General features: G+C 42.4%; 1 protein-coding gene across 3 annotated transcripts in view; it reads right to left on the bottom strand.

Moving 5' to 3' along the window:
* LOC142296918 (ephrin type-A receptor 3-like) overlaps positions 1-22,594 on the bottom strand; it is a 448,562-nt gene that overhangs the window by 28,847 nt on the left and 397,121 nt on the right. For all 3 annotated transcript variants that reach the window (XM_075341041.1, XM_075341040.1, XM_075341042.1), the window contains one exon: positions 8,143-8,352. In XM_075341041.1, the coding sequence (XP_075197156.1) occupies positions 8,143-8,352 (210 nt within the window). The remainder of the gene's footprint in view (positions 1-8,142; positions 8,353-22,594) is intronic.

Genomic DNA, 22,594 nt, shown 5'->3' with positions numbered 1-22,594 from the left:
GATCTCACTTGTGGGGGTGGCGCTGGTCTTTGCACAGTAGGTACCCTCTGCTCTGCGTGGCCAGCTTATTACTGATGATGTAAGCTGGCAACACAGAGCACGGTGTCACAGTGCACAGTGGGCAGGGACAGAACAAAAACAAGCCCAGCCCTTGAAATAAGCATCATTGATGATGATTCAATTCAGGAAAGGGGTCAGGGGCTGTGACAGCCTTTGCCCCATAATGATGCTTTGTTTGAGTATCCTGACATGCACTGGGATTTTCAAACAAAGAGTCATCACACAGGAAGTAGGGAACAAAATACTATAGCAGTTAGATAGTGTAGTTAGGGAAGGATAGGGAATTTTTTAATGCAAGTACTGTATATTATAAATTAGACAAACAAGGCATGGAGGATCCAGTGTGGAGAAAGATGTCCCAGTTAAGTATATATAATATGTAACTTTTATTCATTCATTTAAAATTTCCAGGAGTTCCAGATGGAATATACCAATATGCAAGTAAAATAGGTATCAAGTCAGGCCTACCTGTTTCAGCTAACAAGCCTTAAAGGGAACCAATCACCAGGATTTGTGTATATAACCTAAATCCAGTGCTATCCTGGCACTATCAGGCTGATTCTATACATACAGTGCTATAATGGCACTATCAGGCTGATTCTATACATACCTGTAGTGGTCAGCTCAGATGTTTAGGTTTTGAAATCCAAAAAAATAAAGTTTATAACATTAGCTGCTTGTTGAGTGACAGATGCACTGGAGCAGATAATATATTCATAGTTATCCCCTCCCCCTGTTAGAATTAGCATAAGCATTATACAAATGATTCACTTTGTCTCTTGCAGGACCTGTGTGAGGTCATACCCATGTGACCTGGTATCCAGCTTTGGTGGCTGAGGCCCCGCCCCTCCTGGTCACATGGGTATGACCTCACACAGGTCCTGCAGGATACAGTGAATCGTTTGTATAATGCTTATGCCAATTCTAACAGGGGGAGGGGATAACTATGACTATATGATCTGATCCTCAGCTGCTGTCACTCAACAAGGAGCTCATTTTTTAAACTTTACTTTTTTGGATTTCAAAACCTAAACATCCGAGTTGACCACTGCAGGTATGTATAGAATCAGCCTGATAGTGCCAGTATAGCACTGTATGTATAGAATCAGCCTGATAGTGCCAGTATAGCACTGTATGTATAGAATCAGCCTGATAGTGCCAGTATAGCACTGTATGTATAGAATCAGCCAGATAGTGCCAGTATAGCACTGTATGTATAGAATCAGCCTGATAGTGCCAGTATAGCACTGTATGTATAGAATCAGCCAGATAGTGCCAGTATAGCACTGTATGTATAGAATCAGCCTGATAGTGCCAGTATAGCACTGTATGTATAGAATCAGCCAGATAGTGCCAGTATAGCACTGTATGTATAGAATCAGCCTGATAGGGCCAGTATAGCACTGTATGTATAGAATCAGCCTGATAGTGCCAGTATAGCACTGTATGTATAGAATCAGCCAGATAGTGCCAGTATAGCACTGTATGTATAGAATCAGCCAGATAGTGCCAGTATAGCACTGTATGTATAGAATCAGCCAGATAGTGCCAGTACAGCACTGTATGTATAGAATCAGCCTGATAGTGCCAGTATAGCACTGGATTTAGGTTATATGCAAAAATCCAGGTGATTGGTGCAGTTTAATAATGGCATGGACTAAAGACTGAAAACCCAGCTTTTAAATACCCTTGTCTACTTATCACAGGGCATTCCTAATTTTTTTGCAGGTAAAGCTGGGAAGAAACTAACCATAATCTTTAAAGAAACTAATATCAAAATAAAATACATTACATCAATCAAAATGCATTGCAAAAATAACAAATGATCCAAAACATACTAACGATATATATATATATATATATATATATATATATATATATATATATATATAATACCATATATCCATCAGTAATGTAACATAAGATCTTGTCTAGTGATCAGGGCGAAAGGTATGTAAGTTTCCAAAGTGCATTTCAATTCCCTATCAATAGTTTATGTCTATGGTCACCTCCTCTCAATCGTCTGTATACTTTCATTACCCATAAATTTAAACCCAGTTAAATCTCCTTTATGTACTAAAGATAAGTGTTTGGATACTGCAGATGAAGAAACAGCCAAAGGGTTAAGTGCGTCTGACAAATACCTTAAGGCTGGGGCCACACGAGCACTAGTGCGAGTGCATCGCATGACACTTGGCTCCCACTCTGCTGGAGTGTAAGCCGAGTGTCATGCAACTGTGATCCTGCGATCGCAGCACAGCTGCGGAGGACAAGGTGAGCACTGCGGAGGAGAGGGAGGGACTAATCTCCCTATCTCCTCCATTGTCAGCAGATGCAATTATCGTAGTGCACTCCGCTGTAATGTCAGTGCAATGCGATGTTTCTCTCGCACCTATAGACTTGTATGGGTGTGAGAGAAAACAAATCAGATTCCACCCGCAGCATACTACTAATCGGACCTCGAGAAAAATCGCTTATGGGAGCGGCTCCATAGAGTAACATTGGTCCGAGTGGAATGCAATTTTTTATCGCATTCCACTTGCTCCGTTTTACTCACCATGTGTCCTTAGCCTAAGGGGTGCTGTCATACACTCTACATACTAATCAGTATAAATAGTGCACTTTATAAGATATACAATATGAGTGCTATTACCATTAATAAAATCACGCATGGTAAATGTTAGTGATTCACATGAAGCGAGTGCATTTATGTGCATATTCACATGATTTCCACCATATTAACAATAGCAACATAATCTGTGTTGAGGAACTTGCATTTCATGGCTACATTTCTCGCCGGCTTATTGACCTCTTTGTTCTCCAACAGTTAGATTATTTTGTTTGCTGTTTTTATCATTCAATGTTTTAATAAGATGTATTAATTCTTTTTCTACAAGTTCCTGGAACTGTTCTATGGGCTGCCGGCCTCGATTGTATACGAGAAAAGAAAGGGTTAACTGTAGAAAAACTCTCACTTAAAGTTAGGTTGTTTGCGAGGGATTCTCTTTCCAATTGCTTTATGTGTAACAAGGTTTTCTGTTCTTGGAAATAAAGGATGGAATGCTTATTTTCCGTAGATTTTGTATATGCCTCTAATCCTTGTTCATTTATATTGTCCCACGGAAGAAAAGGAGGAAACGTGCAGACATGACATGATATCATAACAGGAACCATAAATACTAGTGTCTCCAGTTTGGGATTTGTCTAGTGATATTCTGTCTGAGGCCTCCCACACACTCACGTGCCGCCGGTCCGTGTGTGTCATTTTTTACACGGACCCGAGACACGTGCACATGGGGACCAAGGTAATCCCTATGGTTAGGAGACACGTAAATATTTTGGAACGGAACGTGTGTCCATTCCGTACTTACGTGTCTCCGAGTGTTAAAAATGCTGACATGTCCGTGTTGCTCCAGCATCACGGGTGTCACACGGCCCGCACCCGTACCACACAGATGTAGTTTGGATGCGGTCCCGTGTGACACGCGCCAGAGAAAACACACATGTCAGAGTTAAAAAAAAAAATCGTTACTCACCTTCTCCAGCCCTCCTGTCTCTGCCGCTGCTGTCACTTGCTGCCGACCGCCGCTCATTATACTCATTTAACATTCACTTCACTGCGGCCGGCAGCAGCAGCAGCGGGGAGACAGGAGGGCTGAAGACCGAAGATCAGCACCACGGACAGCAGCGCGGACCACGTGAGTATGCAAATTACCGGTTCTCCATGTGTTATCGCGGATAGCACACGGAGAACACACGTGGCCCGCACGTACCAGAGACACGTACTTACCTACATGCAACACACAGGGTAAATACGTGTCTCGCGGCACGTGCATTATTTTCACGTGAGTGTGTCAGAGGTCTGAATCTCAGATTTCCCTGCTTTCCAAATGATTAAGTTTTTCACCTATAAAGAAATGTGATACTTTTAAAACCATCCTTGATGTCAATAAGCAAGCAAGAAACTGTATATACTGTATATCATTGTTAGTATGTTTCAGATTATATGTGTTCTTTTTGCAGGGCATTTTGATTGCAGATCGGTTTAATGTGTTTTGTTTTTACCCTTTAGGTACAATGATGTGAAAAAGTATTTGCCCCCTTCCTGATTTATTATTCATTTGCATGTTTGTCACACTTAAATTTTTCAATTTAAGAAACAAATTCAAATATTCACAACTGTTCCATGTTTTCGATATTTGTGAATAATGGCTCTTACTGTGGCTCGATGGAGTCCCAAACCTTTAAAAATGGCTTTATAACCTTTTCCAGACTAATACTTGTTTCTCATTTGTTCCTGAATTTCTTTCGATCATGGCATGATGTGTGACTTTTGAGAATCTTTTGGTCTACTTCACTTTGTCAGGCAGGTCCTATTTAAGTGATTTTTGTTTTTATTGAGAACAGGTGTGGCAGTAATCCGACCTGGATGTGGCTAGGGAAACTGAACTCTGCTTCCCAAAGATCTGATAAACCACAGTTAATTTATCTTACAGGGTACCTTCACACTTAGCGATGCAGCAGCGATCCGACCAGCGATCTGACCTGGTCAGGATCGCTGCTGCATCGCTACATGGTCGCTGGTGAGCTGTCAAACAGGCAGATCTCACCAGCGACCAGTGACCAGCCCCCAGCCAGCAGCGACGTGCAAGCGACGCTGCGCTTGCACGGAGCCGCCGTCTGGAAGCTGCGGAGACTGGTAACTAAGGTAAACATCGGGTATGGTTACCCGATGTTTACATTAGTTACCAGTGTGAGCAGGGAGCAGGGAGCCGCGCACACTGAGCGCTGGCTCCTTGCTCTCCTAGCTACAGTACACATCGGGTTAATTAACCCGATGTGTAATGCAGCTACATGTGCAGAGAGCCGGAGCCGCGCACACTGCTTAGCGCTGGCTCCTTGCTCTCCTAGCTGCTGTACACATCGGGTTAATTAACCCGATGTGTACAGCAGCTACATGTGCAGAGAGCCGGCAGCACAGGCAGCGTGAGAGCTGCAGAGCCTGGTAACTAAGGTAAATATCGGGTAACCACCTTGGTTACCCGATGTTTATCTTGGATACAGCTTACCTCAGCTGTCAGACGCCGGCTCCTGCTCTCTGCTCGCTTCATTTGTCGCTCTCTCGCTGTCACACACAGCGATCTGAGTGTCACAGCAGGAGAGCGGCTTTGAAGAAAACGAACCAGGGCTGTGTGTAACGAGCAGCGATCTCGCAGCAGGGGCCAGATCGCTGCTCAGTGTCACACACAACGAGATCGCTAATGAGGTCACTGCTGCGTCACAAAAAGCGTGACTCAGCAGCGATCTCGGCAGTGAGCTCGCTGTGTGTGAAGCACCCCTTAGGCTGCTTTCACACATCAGTTTTTTGCAATCAGGCACAATCCGGTTTGTGCCTGATGCAATGGATCCTTCTCCGATTGTGTAAAAACTGATGCAACGGATCCGGTAAAAAAACAGATCCGTGGTTTTTTTTGTTTTTTTTTTAATGCTGAGAGAGAGAGACCTCATCATCACCGCACAAACGCCGGCACTATCGCCCCATCATCACCACACACGCAGGCACTACCGCATGTATCATCACCGCACACGCTGGCACTACAGCACGCATCATCACCACACACGCAGGCACTACAGCACGCATCATCACCGCACACCCCTGCACTACCGCACGCATCATCTCCGCACACCCTGCACTACCGCACGCAACATCAGCGCACATGCAGGCACTACAGGACGCATCATCACTGCACACCCCTGCACTACCGCACGCACCATCACCGCACACCCCTGCACTACTGCATGCATCATCACCGCACACGCAGGCACTGCTGCATGCACCATCACCGCACACGCAGGCACTATCGCACGCATCATAACCGCACACGTAGGCACTACCGCACGCCCCATCACCGCACATGCAGGCTCTACCGCACGCATCATCACTGCACACGCCCCGGCACTACCGCACCGATCATCACCGCATGCCCCGGCATTACCTCAGTGATGTCCCCGCTGACAGCGCGGCTCACTTCAGTTGCTGCGTGGAGCTCCCAGGAGCGGCGGTGTTTTACTGCCGCTCCTGTCAGCTTCATGTAGCAGAGCTGAAAGCGCCGTGGGACCTCTGTGGATTACATCGGACCTGGAGGGGTATTTGGGGATTTTAATAAAGTGGTGAAAGAGGGTGTTTTTTGGTCTTTAATTCCAAATAAAGTATTTTTTTGGGTGTATGTGTTTATTTACTTTCACTTACAGGTTAATCATTGGGGGTGTCTCATAGATGCCTGCAATGATTAACCCCTTATTACCCGATTGCCACCGCACCAGGGCAATTCGGGATGGGCCGGGTAGAGTGCCAGGACTGTCGCATCTAATGCATGTGGCAATTCCGGGTGGCTGCTGGCTGATATTTTTAGGCTGGGGGGCTCCCCATAATGTGGACTCCCCATCCTGAGAATACCAGCCTTCAGCCATGTGGCTTTATCTTGGCTGGTATCAAAATTGGGGGGGACAGCACGCCTATTTTTTTTATTATTTCTTTATTTTACTGCACGATATAGACACGCCCACCAGCAGCTGTGATTGGTTGCAGTGAGACAGCTGTCACTCACCATGGGGGCGTGTCTGACTGCAACCAATCATAGGCACCGGTGGGCGGGGAAAGCAACGAATTATGATTGAATAATGGGCGGCCGGCATTTTCAAATCAGGAAAAGCAGCCAGCAGTGTGACAGCCGTGCAGCACCACGCCGGTGATCGGTGAGTGTGTCTGAGTTAGTGAGAGAGAGAGAGAGAGATTTTTTGACAAGCAATTAATTTATATCACTTCTGGGCATGCTCAGAAGTAAAAACCGAATACGGTACATGCTTCCGGCATTTGATGCATGCCACCGGATTCGGCGTGCATAGACTTTCATTATGCACCATGCTGCACAGGTCCGCATGCGGCGCTATGCAGTTTTTTGCCGCTGGCAAAAAACGTTCCTCTCTGCATTCTGTGCAGCCGCCGGAGAGACGATTTTTGCCGCAACCGGCAAAAACCAGATCAAACACAAGTACATGCGGCACAATCCGGCGCTAATAAAAATCTATGAGGAAAAACCGCACCCGGCGGCAAAAAAAAAACAGATGCGTTTTTTCTGCAAAGCGCCGGATTGTGCCGCACAGCAAAAACCTGATGTGTGAAAGCAGCCTTAAGGGGATGGGTGCCAGTTACTTTTTCACACAGGGCCCTGGAGGTTTGGATTTCTTTTTCCCTTAATAACAAAGTCCTTTCTTTGTAAACTGCATTTTGTTATTACTTGTGTTATATTTGTCTAATATTTAAATTTGTTTGGTGATCTGAAATCAAAAAAATAAGAAATCAGGAAGGGGGCAAACACTTTTTCACACTATTATATTAGTTTCCCTAAGACCTCTGATTAGTTTCTACAAGGCTATACCTGCAAAAAAAAATTAGGAACACCCTCTGATAAGTAGACCAGGGTATTTAGAAGCTGGTTTTCCAGTCTTTAATATACAGACCATGACTAAGGCTTCTAAGCTGAAACGCGTAGGTACCACCTAATACCTATTTTACTTGCATATTGGTAATATTCTATCCGTAACTCCTGAAGATTTTAAATGAACGAAAAAAGTTCCATTTTATATACACTTACCTGGGATGTTTTTTTCCACGCTAGATTCTCCATGTCTAGTTTGCCCGCATAACTGCTGCAACTCCAGCATTATCCATTTGTAGCCTCCCATTTCTGGAGTCATTATCGTGAGCTGACATTTATATATATATATATATATATATATATATATTAGATTATAGCAATAAATAGATGGGGATTTAAATGGAAATTTCTTTGGCCTTCGAACCACCACTTTAATGTTTGATCAAAGAGGAAAGTTGCTGAAGAAGGTGAAAGCAGACAACCGTGATGACCAACTGCTGTAGGACTCCTAAATAATAAGATACTTTGCTACTGATGATGGTATGATAATGCAGATCACTAGGAAATCCAGCTACGGAGATACATAGTGTCTACTTGTTACACCCCTGTGATAGAGGATAGGAGGACTCTTTACACAACATACCCTTGTAGTATAAGCGGCTTCTGGGTCATCCTCAAGGACTCGAGAGAGGCCAAAATCTGACACTTTGCAAACCAAATTGCTATTGACTAAGATATTTCTTGCAGCCAGATCTCTGTGGACATAATTCATGTCCGATAAGTATTTCATCCCAGAAGCAATACCTCGCAGCATCCCCACCAGCTGTATGACAGTGAACTGGCCATCGTGTTTCTACAAGAAAGACAGAACATTCTCATCAATATTGATCCTGAGAGGTCCAAAGAGAAATTACCAACATGTGCAACATTACAAATATCATCCTCGTCTTATGAATTACACTGGAGGTGATCCACTTTATATGATTTTATTCCTATCATGTTCCCCTATTTTCAGTCATTTGTACAGTGTATCCACGGCTTTATAAAACACGGAGAACAACCACTGCTGAGCACGAGAGGTACTTCAGAGAAATGGGCCTTATAGACCGGCAGGAATACACTGAGAGTTTTCTCTTTGATCCAAAAAGCATTGTACGATGAGGCACATCCAGCTGTGTATTGAAACATATTGACAATAAGACAAAGTGCGAGGAACGAAGAGAAGGATGTGGTGGAAATTTAATAACAAAAAGTCAAAAAGGGAAAATACAGGAGGTGAATGCAAGGTAATAAGATGAGGTAGGGTGTCTTATAATTTAGCATGAGGTCCTGTTTGTGGGCAGCAGATTATACGGGAGGAAAAGCTGAGCAGATTGATATATTGTTCGGTGGCTTGGGCTACACGGCCACTTTGGCCTCGACACCTGTCACGTGACCCACGTTCGTTAGGAGTCACTGCTACATTGCAGCACAATACAAGTATATAGGGTCACATTGTGACCCCAAGAGTATTGCCGCATTGCGACAGTGATAAGCATGTTGCAATAAATCTGATGTAGTTGGATTATGTGCAACTAGTAAATTTGTAGCAGTGGCATTCTTGATATTGCAATGAGACCCCATGGCACAGTGATGATCACTAGGTTTTGCTGCTACATTAGTCTTATGATGGTGCTGCGGTGAAGTTGCCGTGTAACCCCAGCCTAATTTTCCATTTTTAAAATTGAATTTCTGCTCTTTCTTTGCTCAAGAGTTCAGTGGGTGGCTCCCATCAGTGACGGACAACTAATTCTGTATTCCCTTACTGTCAAATAAATAAGACTATTCACTGGACCAATAGGCTCAGAGAAAGGAGAACTTAATAAAATATATTTTTTTCCTACAAAGTATATAATTTTTCTAAGCTCCTCCTGCTCAATAACCTGCAGTCTGTAAATTGGACGACATGCTCATTGTTCTAGATCCCCTATAATAATAGGAGCAAGCACATATAGCGTGCTAGAAGTAACTCATATAACAAGAGAAATCTATTCAAGTAATAATTGTGCATCAAACTAAATTTTAACCCTCTGAAATGATTGTACACATCATGATTTTATTTCCAAAGGCATAAACAGGCTAACTACTGTATATCTGTAACTCAATATAGGACACCAGCCACCTAGTGCGAGTCGTTGCCTAAGGCCGGCTTCTCACTTGCGATTTTTTTCGCATTTCGAAATTCTCGCATTGCACTCGGACACATGTTAATCAATGAGGCAGCTCCCATCTGCTAATTTTTTCTCAGTCCAAATCAGACTGAGAAAAAAATCGCAGCATGCTGCGTTTTGGAGAGTTTCTCGCGCGAGTCTCTCCAATGCAACTCTATGGGAGCGGGTAAATAAACGGATGTCACACGGACGGCACTCACACCATCCTAGTGACATTCGTTTTTCTAAATACATTTATCGCATGTTTCACAAAACACTGGAAATGAGTGAGATTTCACAATGTCGGTCAATCTCTATCTCTGTCAGTCGGTCTCTCCCTCTCGGTCTCTATTCTCTCTCTGTCGGTCTCTCTCTCTCTCTGTCCATGTCGGTCTATTCCTTCCACGCCCCCCCACTCTCATACTCACCGATCACCAGCGCGGCGCTGCACGGCGTTCACACTGCTCCGGCGGCTTCTCCTCTTTTGAAAAAGCCGGCCGCTCATTATTCAATCTCGTATTCCCTGCTTTGCGTATGATTGGTTGCAGTCAGACACGCCCCCACGCTGAGTCACAGCTGTCTCACTGCAACCAATCACAGCTGCTGGTGGGCGGGTCTATATCATGCAGTAAAATAAATAAATAATTAAAAAAAAAACGGTGTGCGGTTCCCCCCAATTTTAATACCAGCCAGGGTAAAGCCACACAGCTGAAGGCTAGTATTGTCAGGATGGGGAGCCCCACGTTATGGGGAGCCAACCACCCTAACAATATCAGCCAGCAGCCACCCGGAATAGCCGCATCCATGTACCTGGCCATCCCGAATTGCCCTGGTGCGGTGGCAATCGAGGTAATAAGGAGTTAATGGCAGCAGCCCATAGCTGCCACTAAGTCCTAGATTAATCATGGCAAGCGTCTCCCCAAGATACCTTCCATGATTAACCTGTAAGTTAAAGAAAATGAAGACATACACCAAAAAATCCTTTATTTGAAATAAATAACAAAAAAACCAACCCTCTTTCACCACTTTATTCAAGTCCCCAAATACCCTTCCATGTCCAACGTAATCCACAGAGGTCCCTTGACGATGTCAGATCTGCTACATCGGAAGCTGACAGAGAGCAGTCACAGACCACGACCGCTCTCTGTGAGCTCCCCGCAGCGACCGAAGTGAGTCGCCCTGTCAGCGATGACATCACTCAGGTTACCCATGGCCACAGATCTCAGCGGGAGGACTGCAGCTGTGGCCGCGGGTAACCTCAGTGACGGCACCGCTGATTGCGCGGCTCACTGCGGTCACTCAGGGGCTTTGCGGTCACTGGCGAGACCTTCACCGTTGACCGAAAATCAGGGGCCATGTTACACAGACACCGCAGGATGACAATGAGGTGGGGTGAAGTTCATCCGACTTCATTCTGATCATGCGGCTCTGTCTGTGTCTGCTGTCAGCGGCCATTCAGCTCTGCTACATGGCTCTAACTAAAGAATGTATGTCTGGAACACCAATGGTGTGAACAGGGTGCAAGACTCAAAAATATACAACTAAACAATAGGATAAAGAGTTGCACACCAGTCACAATGTATAGGGGAATAATGAAAAGCATAACTGCTATATGAATACTAGACTGAAAAATACAATGAACTATCTGAAATAAGTGAAAAACATGAAAATGGTATCTGCATAACTGCTATGAAAAATAGAAATGAGAGATATTTAGCCATTGTATTGATCAATGCAAAGGAGCCCCAAAACCAAACGCCAAGGTAATCTCTATTTTTGGGGTCCCTAACCTATGTGTAACCTCACCTGCAGTTAAAAAACTTGCTCTGTATGGGAAGCAAGGGACCAAGCTATATATGTGTGAAATAAGAGACATGGCTATGGGTGGGGCAGGGTTCTCAGACAAAAAGTGCATACTAACTAAAGAATGTATGTCTGGAACACCAATGGTGTGAACAGGGTGCAAGACTCAAAAATATACAACTAAACAATAGGATAAAGAGTTGCACACCAGTCACAATGTATAGGGGAATAATGAAAAGCATAACTGCTATAGGAATAATAGACTGCAGGTGAGGTTACACATAGGTTAGGGACCCCAAAAATAGAGATTACCTTGGCGTTTGGTTTTGGGGCTCCTTTGCATTGATCAATACAATGGCTAAATATCTCTCATTTCTATTTTTCATAGCAGTTATGCAGATACCATTTTCATGTTTTTCACTTATTTCAGATAGTTCATTGTATTTTTCAGTCTAGTATTCATATAGCAGTTATGCTTTTCATTATTCCCCTATACATTGTGACTGGTGTGCAACTCTTTATCCTATTGTTTAGTTGTATATTTTTGAGTCTTGCACCCTGTTCACACCATTGGTGTTCCAGACATACATTCTTTAGTTAGTATGCACTTTTTGTCTGAGAACCCTGCCCCACCCATAGCCATGTCTCTTATTTCACACATATATAGCTTGGTCCCTTGCTTCCCATACAGAGCAAGTTTTTTAACTGCAGGTGAGGTTACACATAGGTTAGGGACCCCAAAAATAGAGATTACCTTGGCGTTTGGTTTTGGGGCTCCTTTGCATTGATCAATACAATGGCTAAATATCTCTCATTTCTATTTTTCATAGCAGTTATGCAGATACCATTTTCATGTTTTTCACTTATTTCAGATAGTTCATTGTATTTTTCAGTCTAGTATTCATATAGCAGTTATGCTTTTCATTATTCCCCTATACATTGTGACTGGTGTGCAACTCTTTATCCTATTGTTCTGCTACATGGCTCTGTCTGTGTCTGCTGTCAGCGGCCATGTAGCAGGGCAGATGACATAGTAAAAACGGATCCCATAAGCATCAAACACGCATTGCACACGCACTGCAATCATGAGAAAAATCCTAGGATCACAGTGCAGTTGCATTGCACACTGATCATAAAGTGAACTGAAATCGTCCGACTTTTTATCATGCAACTGCGACCGATTTTACACGCATAAGTGTGTTTCCAGCCTTATATTCAAGGTCCATCGAGAACAGCTCCCTCTGATCCTGATTACTGGGCTGTGCAGAGCAGGTGCACCACTTCTCTATACATTTGTCTATAGGTGGAGATAGGTGTGTGCTGTACTTGAGAGTGCCATAAGCAATGAATGGAACAATGGTTGTCACACGGGGCACGATCCATGATGGTCCGGAGATCACTGGGAATCTTAGTAGCTGGATTCATAAGTATTCAGAAAATTACAGCTATCTCATAGATAAGTCTATGAAACTGATAGATAAGTGTCCATAAAACTTGGTAGAAATTCCTTAAATGGAACCTGTCAGTTCCCCTATGCCCTCCAACCAAGCAGTATTCATATCTGCATGTCAAAATTACCTGCCTAAATAGCCCTGTATGATGTCATTTACTGAAATCAATATTTATAAAAAGGATTTATAAACTGCATTGTTTCTATGCTAATTAGCACCTAGGTTAGTCAATAAGGCCTTAGGCTGCCTTCACACATCAGTTTTTTGCCATCAGGCACAATCCGGCAAAAACATGAAAAAACGGTTGCCGCCGGATTCGTTTTCCCCCCCCATAGACTTCTATTACTGCCGGATTGTGCCGGATGGCCTTGCGTTCCGTCCGGCTTTCGCTTGTCCAGCAACCGGGTAGAACGTTGAAGTGAACGTTTTTTGTCTCCGGCAAAAAACCATATTGCGCCGGCGTGTTTTATAATGGAAGCATATGGACACCATATCCAGTGTAATGCGGCAAAAAACGGATTACAGATGCCAGATCCATTTTTTTGAACTGAGCATGCTCAGTATCACAACGGATCTGTCAAAAAACTGAAGGAACTGATGGAAAAAACTGATGCAACTGATCCGTTTTTACGCCGGATCCGTTGCATCAGTTTTTTCGCCGGATCGTGCCTGATGGCAAAAAACTGATGTGTGAAAGCAGCCTTTAGTTTCCCCAGACTAGTTGGCCCTCTTTCCATGTTATCACGACCTTGTGAGTGTGATAACATGATTTCCACCGTCAGCTCATGGAAACCTTTCAAATGCAAGAGGCTTTATTCACTCGCATTGAGCCTCTTCAGAAGCCAGGTATACAGGTCCCGGTTGTAACGAAGCGCAGTGCACATGATTGGAAGAACAGCTTCTGCATTTTCAATTATGTGCACTGCACCTCTCTGAAGCCAGGACATATATACCTGGCTTCAGAAGTAGCTCAATGTGAGTGAACAAAGCTGCAAATATGCGCAAAGTTTCCATGTGCTGGGGGTGATGCCAGCTGGTGGAAATCATGTAATCATTCCCACAGGGGTGTGGTAACATGGAAAGAGGGCCAACTAGTCAGAGGAACTAACACCCCATCAACTAGTCAAGCCCCTAGTTAACATAGGAACAGCAGAGTTTAGTCATTTTGTAAACATTGATTTTAGTAAATAACATCATACTGGGCTGGCAAGGCTTGGAATTTTGACATACAGATATGAATGCTACTGGTTTGGAGGGTTTTAATAAGATGCATGTGATGCTTCTCTAATTTGTGTAATTAACAGCACCTGTAACTTACCTGTGGCACCTAACAGGTGTTGGCAATAACTAAATCACACTTGCAGCCAGTTGACATGGATTAAAGTTGACTCAACCTCTGTCCTGTGTCCTTGTGTGTACCACATTGAGCATGGAGAAAAGAAAGAAGACCTAAGAACTGTCTGAGGACTTGAGAATCCAAATTGTGAGGAAGCGTAAGCAATCTCAAGGCTACAAGTCCATCTCCAAAGACCTGAAAGTTCCTGTGTCTACGGTGCGCAGTGTCATCAAGAAGTTTAAAGCCCATGGCACTGTGGCTAACCTCCCTAGATGTGGAAGGAAAAGAAAAATTGACGAGAGATTTCAACGCAAGATTGTGCGGATGGTGGATAAAGAACCTCGACTAACATCCAAACAAGTTCAAGCTGTCCTGCAGTCCGAGGGTACAACAGTGTCAACCCGTACTATCCGTCGGCATCTGAAGGAAAAGGGACTGTATGGTAGGATACCCAGGAAGACCACACTTCTTACCCTGAGACATTAATAAAGCCAGGCTGGAGTTTGCCAAAACTTACCTGAGAAAGCCTAAAACGTTTTGGAAGAATGTTCTCTGGTCAGATGAGACAAAAGTAGAGCTTTTTGGGAAACGCCATCAACATAGAGTTTACAGGAAAAAAAAGAGGCATTCAAAAAAAAGAACACGGTCCCTACAGTCAAACATGGCGGAGGTTCCCTGATGTTTTGAGGTTGCTTTGCTGCCTCTGGCACTGGACTGCTTGACCGTGTGCATGGCATTATGAAGTCTGAAGACTACCAACAAATTTTGCAGCATAATGTAGGGCTCAGTGTGAGAAAGCTGGATCTTCCTCAGAGGTCATAGGTCTTCCAGCAGGACAATGACCCAAAACACACTTCAAAAAGCACTAGAAAATGGTTTGAGAGAAAGCACTGGAGACTACTAAAGTGGCCAGCAATGAGTCCAAACCTGAATCCCATAGAACACCTGTGGAGAGATCTCAAAATGGCAGTCTGGAGAAGGCACCCTTCAAATCTCAGGGACCTGGAGCAGTTTGCCAAAGAAGAATGGTCTAAAATTCCAGCAGATCATTGTAAGGAACTCATTGATGGTTACCGGAAGCGGTTGTTCGCAGTTATTTTGGCTAAAGATTGTGCAACCAAGTATTAGGCTAAGGGTGCCAATACTTTTGTCTGGCCCATTTTTGAAGTTTTGTGTGAAATGATCAATGATTTGATTTTTGTTTCATTCTCTTTTGTGTTTTTTCATTGCAAGCAAAATAAATGAAGATAATACCAAAGAATTTGTGATTGAAATAATTTTCAATAAGAAACTGAGTATTATCTGACAGAATTGCAGGGGTGCCAATACTTTTGGCCAGCACTGTATATATACATACATATATATATATATTTTTATATATATATATATATATATATATATATATATATATATAAAATTCTGAATGCCATTTACAATTCCATTTACTTGGAAACAAGACAGAACAGAATGCTTCCCCTCCTGAACAATGGTGGTTATATGAAAGTACAGTAATTGCATACCGTTTTCCCACATATCGTACCATGGAAAATTTGATTTCACAAGTGGAAGCCTGAACCTGCCTACCTCTGTTTCATTCATTTTCCAGCTACTAATGAAAGGTTTTGTCACCTATAGAAAAGCATTGAATAAACAAATGTTTCCTTTTTCTATTGCTGCACATTATTAATGGAAACCAATGAAACCAAGTAAAGAAAAAACACATTGAAGTTTATTTAAAAGCATGGCTTATGTAAGTGGATAACGCTAAGTGGGATCTTCACAATGACATTACTTATTGGATTGTGAAGGACAAAGATGCACGGAAAAGCTTAAATTATGAGCAAATAATGGAGAAATCAAGATAACGTGTCTTTATTAAATAGGTCAGAGAAGGGGGTCGCAACGCATCATATGTGTCACCATTTCTAACCTTATTAATGCTACTCATATATTAAGCTAACTTAATTAAGTGAAATGCATTTGTTTCACACGTATATAGGGAGTATTTACCTCCTGTGTTGAGTTGTCTGTGTCTTTTTCAGCCTTTAGATACAAGTTATTTAAAGTTTAATGATAAACCTTTTGCTATAGAATATTCAAGAATACCTAATTTTTTACATTACTGGTGTCTGTGACCATGGTCTATTTTAGAGAAAAAAAAAAACATTTGATGGACAGGATTGCCAATTAATCTTTTTAATTTTTGGGGGGACAGCTTAACAAAACATTATGGACAGACCATATTTTTGACGGACATTTTGGGAAACCATAATAAATCATTATCATTGTAGCTGATACATGTCTACAGCCCATAATTCTGATGAAGACATCAGCTGTATTCACTGTAAACTGGTAAAAATGATAAAATAATGAAAAAAAATTATGGATGCTTTAAAGGGAACTTATCAGGTGCAATATGCACCCGGAACCAGGATCAGTTCTGGGTGTATAGCACTAATCCCTGCCTAACAGTCCCTGTATACTCTAGCATAGATAAAGAGAAAAAGTATTTCTAAAGATCTTTTACCGTACGCTAATGAGCGAGGGGACTAGTCCCTTGGGCATTAGTTCCCTGGCTGGTCAACTCCATTTGCATGTTAGTACGCCCCTGTGGACGTGCTATCATGTAAATGAATACGCAGCATCAGAGGATGATCTCAATCACCTCTCCACTGCCATCGCCATTCGAGATTGGATTTCGGCTTAATGCGCATGATCCCAGGCTTTCGGTCATGTGCACTACTTCAGTTTGAAGCCAGGACGCGTACACCCGGCTTCATAGTGTGCATGACTGAAATTCCAGGGTCATGCGCACTGAGCCGAAATCCAGTATCAGCAGAGAGGTGAGTGAGATCATCCTCTGACGCTGCACATTCATTAGCATGTTAGCACGCCCACAAGGGTGTACTAACATGGTAATGGGGGCGACTATCCAGGGAACTATTGCCCAGGGGACTAATCCCCAAGCTCAATAGCATACGATAAAAGATCTTTAGAAATACTTTTTCTAAAGATCTCTTTATCTATGCTAGTGTATACAGGGACGGTTAGGCAGGGATTAGCAATATACACCCAGGACTGCTTGTGGTTCTGTGTGCATATTGGACCTGACAGGTTACTTTTACATTTTTTTTTATGGAAAAGTAAAAAAAAAGTGGCCTATTTTTTAGATTGTGCTGGAATTTCTAGTCGGTTGGCAACCCAGTTGTTGGAGGAGACCACAAAAAATGTCTAAGACACATTCAAATAGCCAGAAAACTGGTGTAAAAATTGTGGTTTGGACCTTTAAGGGTTTACCCCTGCTTTATATATAATTGCTTTAAAACAATCACAAATCTATGTTCAGACTCTATTGTCCCCATTGCTTGGTGAGTACAAAAAAAATATATATTCAGTCATATGAAAAAGTTTGGGCACCCCTATTAATGTTAACCTTTTTTCTTTATAACAATTTGGGTTTTTGCAACAGCTATTTCAGTTTCATATATCTAATAACTGATGGACTGAGTAATATTTCTGGATTGAAATGAGGTTTATTGTACTAACAGAAAATGTGCAATCCGCATTTAAACAAAATTTGACCGATGCAAAAGTATGGGCACCTAACCAGAAAAGTGACATTAATATTTTGTAGATCCTCCTTTTGCAAAAATCACAGCCTCTAGTCGCTTCCTGTAGCTTTTAATGAGTTCCTGGATCCTGGATGAAGGTATATTTGACCATTCCTGTTTACAAAACAATTCCAGTTCAGTTAAGTTTGATGGTCGCCGAGCATGGACAGCACGCTTCAAATCATCCCATAGATTTTCAATGATATTCAGGTCTAGGGACTGGGATGGCCATTCCAGAACATTGTAATTGTTCCTCTGCATGAATGCCTGAGTAGATTTGGAGCGGTGTTTTGGATCATTGTCTTGCTGAAATATCCATCCCCTGCATAACTTCAACTTTGTCACTGATTCTTGCACATTATTGTCAAGAATCTGCTGATACTGAGTTGAATCCATGCGACCCTCAACTTTAACATGACTCCCAGTGCCGGCATTGGCCACACAGCCCCAAAGCATGATGGAACCGCCACCAAATTTTACTGTGGGTAGCAAGTGCTTTTCTTGGAATGCCGTGTTTTTTTGCCTCCATGCATAACGCCTTTTTGTATGACCAAACAACTCAATCTTTGTTTCATCAGTCCACAGGACCTTCTTAAATAATGTAACTGGCTTGTCCAAATGTGCTTTTGCATACCTCAGGCGACTCTGTTTGTGGCGTGCTTGCAGAAACGGCTTCTTTCGCATCACTCTCCCATACAGCTTCTCCTTGTGCAACGTGCGCTGTATTGTTGACCGATGCACATTTACACCATCTGCAGAAAGATGATGCTGCAGATCTTTGGAGGTGGTCTGTGGATTGTCCTTGACTGTTCTCACCATTCTTCTTCTCTGCCTTTCTGATATTTTTCTTGGCCTGCCACTTCTGGGCTTAACAAGAACTGTACCTGTGTTCTTCCATTTCCTTACTATGTTCCTCACAGTGGAAACTAACAGTTTAAATCTCTGAGACAACTTTTTGTATCCTTCCCCTGAACAGCTATGTTGAATAATCTTTGTTGTCAGATCATTTGAGAGTTGTTTTGAGGAGCCCATGATGCCACTCTTCATAGGAGATTCAAATAGGAGAACTACTTGCAAGTGGCCACCTTAAATACCTTTTCTCATAATTGGATACACCTGCCTATGAAGTTCAAAGCTCAATGAGGTTACAAAACCAATTTAGTGCTCTATTAAGTCAGTAAAAAGTAGTTAGGAGTGTTTAAATCAAGAAATTGATAAGGGTGCCCATACTTTTGCACCGGTCAAATTTTGCTTAAATGTGGATTGCACATTTTCTGTTAGTACAATAAACCTCATTTCAATCCAGAAATATTACTCAGTCCATCAGTTATTAGATATATGAAACAGAAATAGCTGTTGCAAAAACCCAAATTGTTATAAAGAAAAAAGGTTAGCATTAATAGGGGTGCCCAAACTTTTTCATATGACTGTATATGTATGATGACATAAGCTTGGATCCTACTGGTCTAGACTAATGCACAAATGAAGGATCTTCAGACTACAGCCATGTGCAAGGGTCTATGTGACAGAAGCAGCTCATACTGATTCATTGAGATTACCGAGGAGAAGGGTCCAGCCAAGTTTGCTGCATCGCCTGTTTTAATAGGTCATGAGGACCTTTGCCGAGATCAACTTAAAAATAAGCCTATGGAAAATGACCAAAGATCATGCAAAGGAAATTGGAAACAAACAAAACAATAAGTGTGGTGGTGTTGACCAGCACAAGTTGGAGGTCTTATCTTATACTTTGTCCTTCGCATACCCTTGATCATGAGGTCCGCAGGTAATACTCAGCTGGTAACAGTTCTCCACTGAATGAGCATATGAAGAGTTTAAGACATAAACCTAACAGAGAAGAGTAAATCCTTTGAAATTCAAAGTTATGAGCTTCAACAAATTCTTTCTTCGTTGCTGTCACACACTAGCTGTACAGTTTCACCAGTGTTTTATGGCTTTCTTTCCCTATCTCTATGGCTAAAGGTTTGTTCACACAAAACAAATGGCAGCATTAAAAAGTTACTGATCGGCAGTCTTTTTAACAATCATTGTACACAGGCAGACAATTGAGAGGATGTGCACTGATGAATCAGTAAAAGATCGTTCAGTGCACATAGGCTCCACTGTTTTCATCAGCGTGAGCCCTGGTTACACAGGATAATACGCTAGTGAAACCGAAAGAGCATTTCACTTGGCGAGAGTTTTTCTTGTTCGTCAAGTGATTGGAACCATAATTACACTGAAAGATTATCATTAAAAAAGCTTTCCTAGGAAAGCTCCGACACAATTATCTTTCCGTCTAAATGGACCTTTAAAAAAACCCAAACAAAACAGAAAAGTGAGTTGGAGTACAATTTGGTGTACATGCAACACCAACTCATGTACACCAACTCATACTCCGACTCACTTTTTGTTTTTTTTGTAGTCTCTACTTTTCAGTACAAATAGGGTGTTGCTCCCTTCTCAGTGAGCTGGGCATTTAATCCATAATGTCTCCCATGGCTGTGTGTCTATAGTTGGGATCGAGTCACTCTCTGCCCTTATTCAGATTGAGGTCTGTTTTGACACATGGTAAGGTTTTAATACAGAGAGTGTATGTACTGTGGCAATTAGGTACACCTTGTCGCGGTGGGATGGCTTTACATTTTTTTTTATCAAAACAGTGTTTACTAATTACTCTGTTTATTTATATGTACTATGCTTTTATATAGTTACAGTAGGATATATGTTTATATTATTTTCATCTTAGGTTTTCTAAATGGACCTTTAGTTGTGAGCTGTGAAGCCCTCTCACTATCCAGATTGACCTATTGAGAAGGGTGTACTGCAGCTCTGAAGCTGGTAGATAAATAAATCATATATTCTGTCGCAAAAAATATACAGAAAGCAATGGATCCAAATTCTCTGCTAAACGGCTGCTGCATTTCCTGCTCCTACTTTTATACAGGCTATAATAGTCCCTGTGTGATAGGGAAGACCAATGGTCGCGCCTGAGCTCATGTGATCCTCCTCTGGCTGATGCGATCTTCTGCAATGTGTAAAATGGCTTGACATGAACCACAGAGATTTTGAATATGCTGGATTCAGCGAATTCCTAAAAATTCAACGCACATTCAATGTACATGAAATTGGTTCTCTTATCTCTAAAGCCTACAACTGAAGTAGAAATAATACAAGAAATAGACACCGCAATGGCGTCCACAATGCTATGCCTACATAGTGGTGATGTCAGTTGTATATTAATAGTGGTTTATTCGAGAACTGCTGACTACCTGCATCAATGAATGATCTAGAAACTGAGATAAACTTGAGATTACAATCCAGTGGTCACTGCTCTTTGAGATCTTGTATTTAGAGCTAACACAATATCTTGACTCCGGAACGTCTGACTGACTGGCCTTACCTTGCCCGTCCGACCACCACCCCCACCCATTTCCCGGGTTCTTACCTAAATTAAACACAAAGACTGTGTGACTTTGGATATAAAAAGCCCCAGCAGCCCTATTTATTAAATAACAACAAATAAAACATCAAACAATAAATACAATTTTAATACCCATATCCATGAATAGAACCCAAGAGGAGGAGGGGTAAATGAAGGTTCCCAAAAACTGCTCGATTGCTACATCAGCTCTACCACCTGCCCTCAGACGTACCACACTGGCTTGAGGGCACCTAGCTGAATGTTGCACAACCAATGTAACGCTGATATTCAACCCAGCAAGGACCGATGTTAAACCAAACAATTGCACCACCAGGGGTAACCCGTTCCTGCGCTGGGTTCCCCACTCACTCTTTTTTGCAAACCCACACCTTCAAAAAACCCCTCCTTTCTCCCTCTGCTGCAACAGACTACTAGCATCCTTTTCTCTATTTCGGTTAACCAAACTTGTAACCGGGGCGGTGGGCAGGAACAATTCTGGACACCTTCCAGGTAGGAATGACCAACCCCCCCAGTGCCCTGACCTATATACTGCCCTACAAACACCACCCCCAAACAATCACAAGGCCCCAAATCCCAACTGCCCCTATAGCTCCACCCTACACTATTCCCGCACAAAAGTGCACACTGAAATTAACCCTTTAACTGAACCTAAGGCCTAGCATCCCTTCTCAGTCATGCTGCCCTCCCTTGACCTCCTTCGGACTGGATGTCCAGGCTGTTTCTTTCTTGACACACATAATATCACCATACAGGGTAATTAATTGTTAATATTGTGCATGATATGTTTCTGAATTGTTTTTTTTGCTCCTGAAGGTATAAATGAAGTTATTTCTTTCGACCTTTGAAAATTCCAGGGCTGTAACTTCTCCTAATCTCTATCCTAAAATGAACCAATTATGTGCAAACTTCTCTATTCTGCACCAAATGGAAACAATCTTCCTTTTCATACAAAAGTTCATAACCCGAACTCTAATACGTGTCTACAGATTCAACATTTTCTGTCCTTCACACAGCTGACCTGTTATTTTATGTGCCTTCTTTGGATTTATTTGACCTTTAGATCTCAATCTCTGAAAACATCTAACCTTTGTGTTAACACCGACACTGCGCTCTTATCAAAGGGATTATCCAGGAACTTTGTTTCAATGGTATTGCAGCTAGGCTTTACTTGAAATATTTCACATTCATGAAGATTTCCCAGAGCAAATTTTTTTTGATCTTGACGGACTGACCCCTGAAGAATCACAACTCTAAAAGGCTTTC

This window comes from Anomaloglossus baeobatrachus, chromosome 3, assembly GCF_048569485.1.
Source record: "Anomaloglossus baeobatrachus isolate aAnoBae1 chromosome 3, aAnoBae1.hap1, whole genome shotgun sequence".
NCBI lineage: Eukaryota > Metazoa > Chordata > Amphibia > Anura > Aromobatidae > Anomaloglossus > Anomaloglossus baeobatrachus.
The sequence above is the reverse complement of the archived record's forward strand: the minus strand, read 5'-3'. Positions and strand labels throughout refer to the sequence as shown.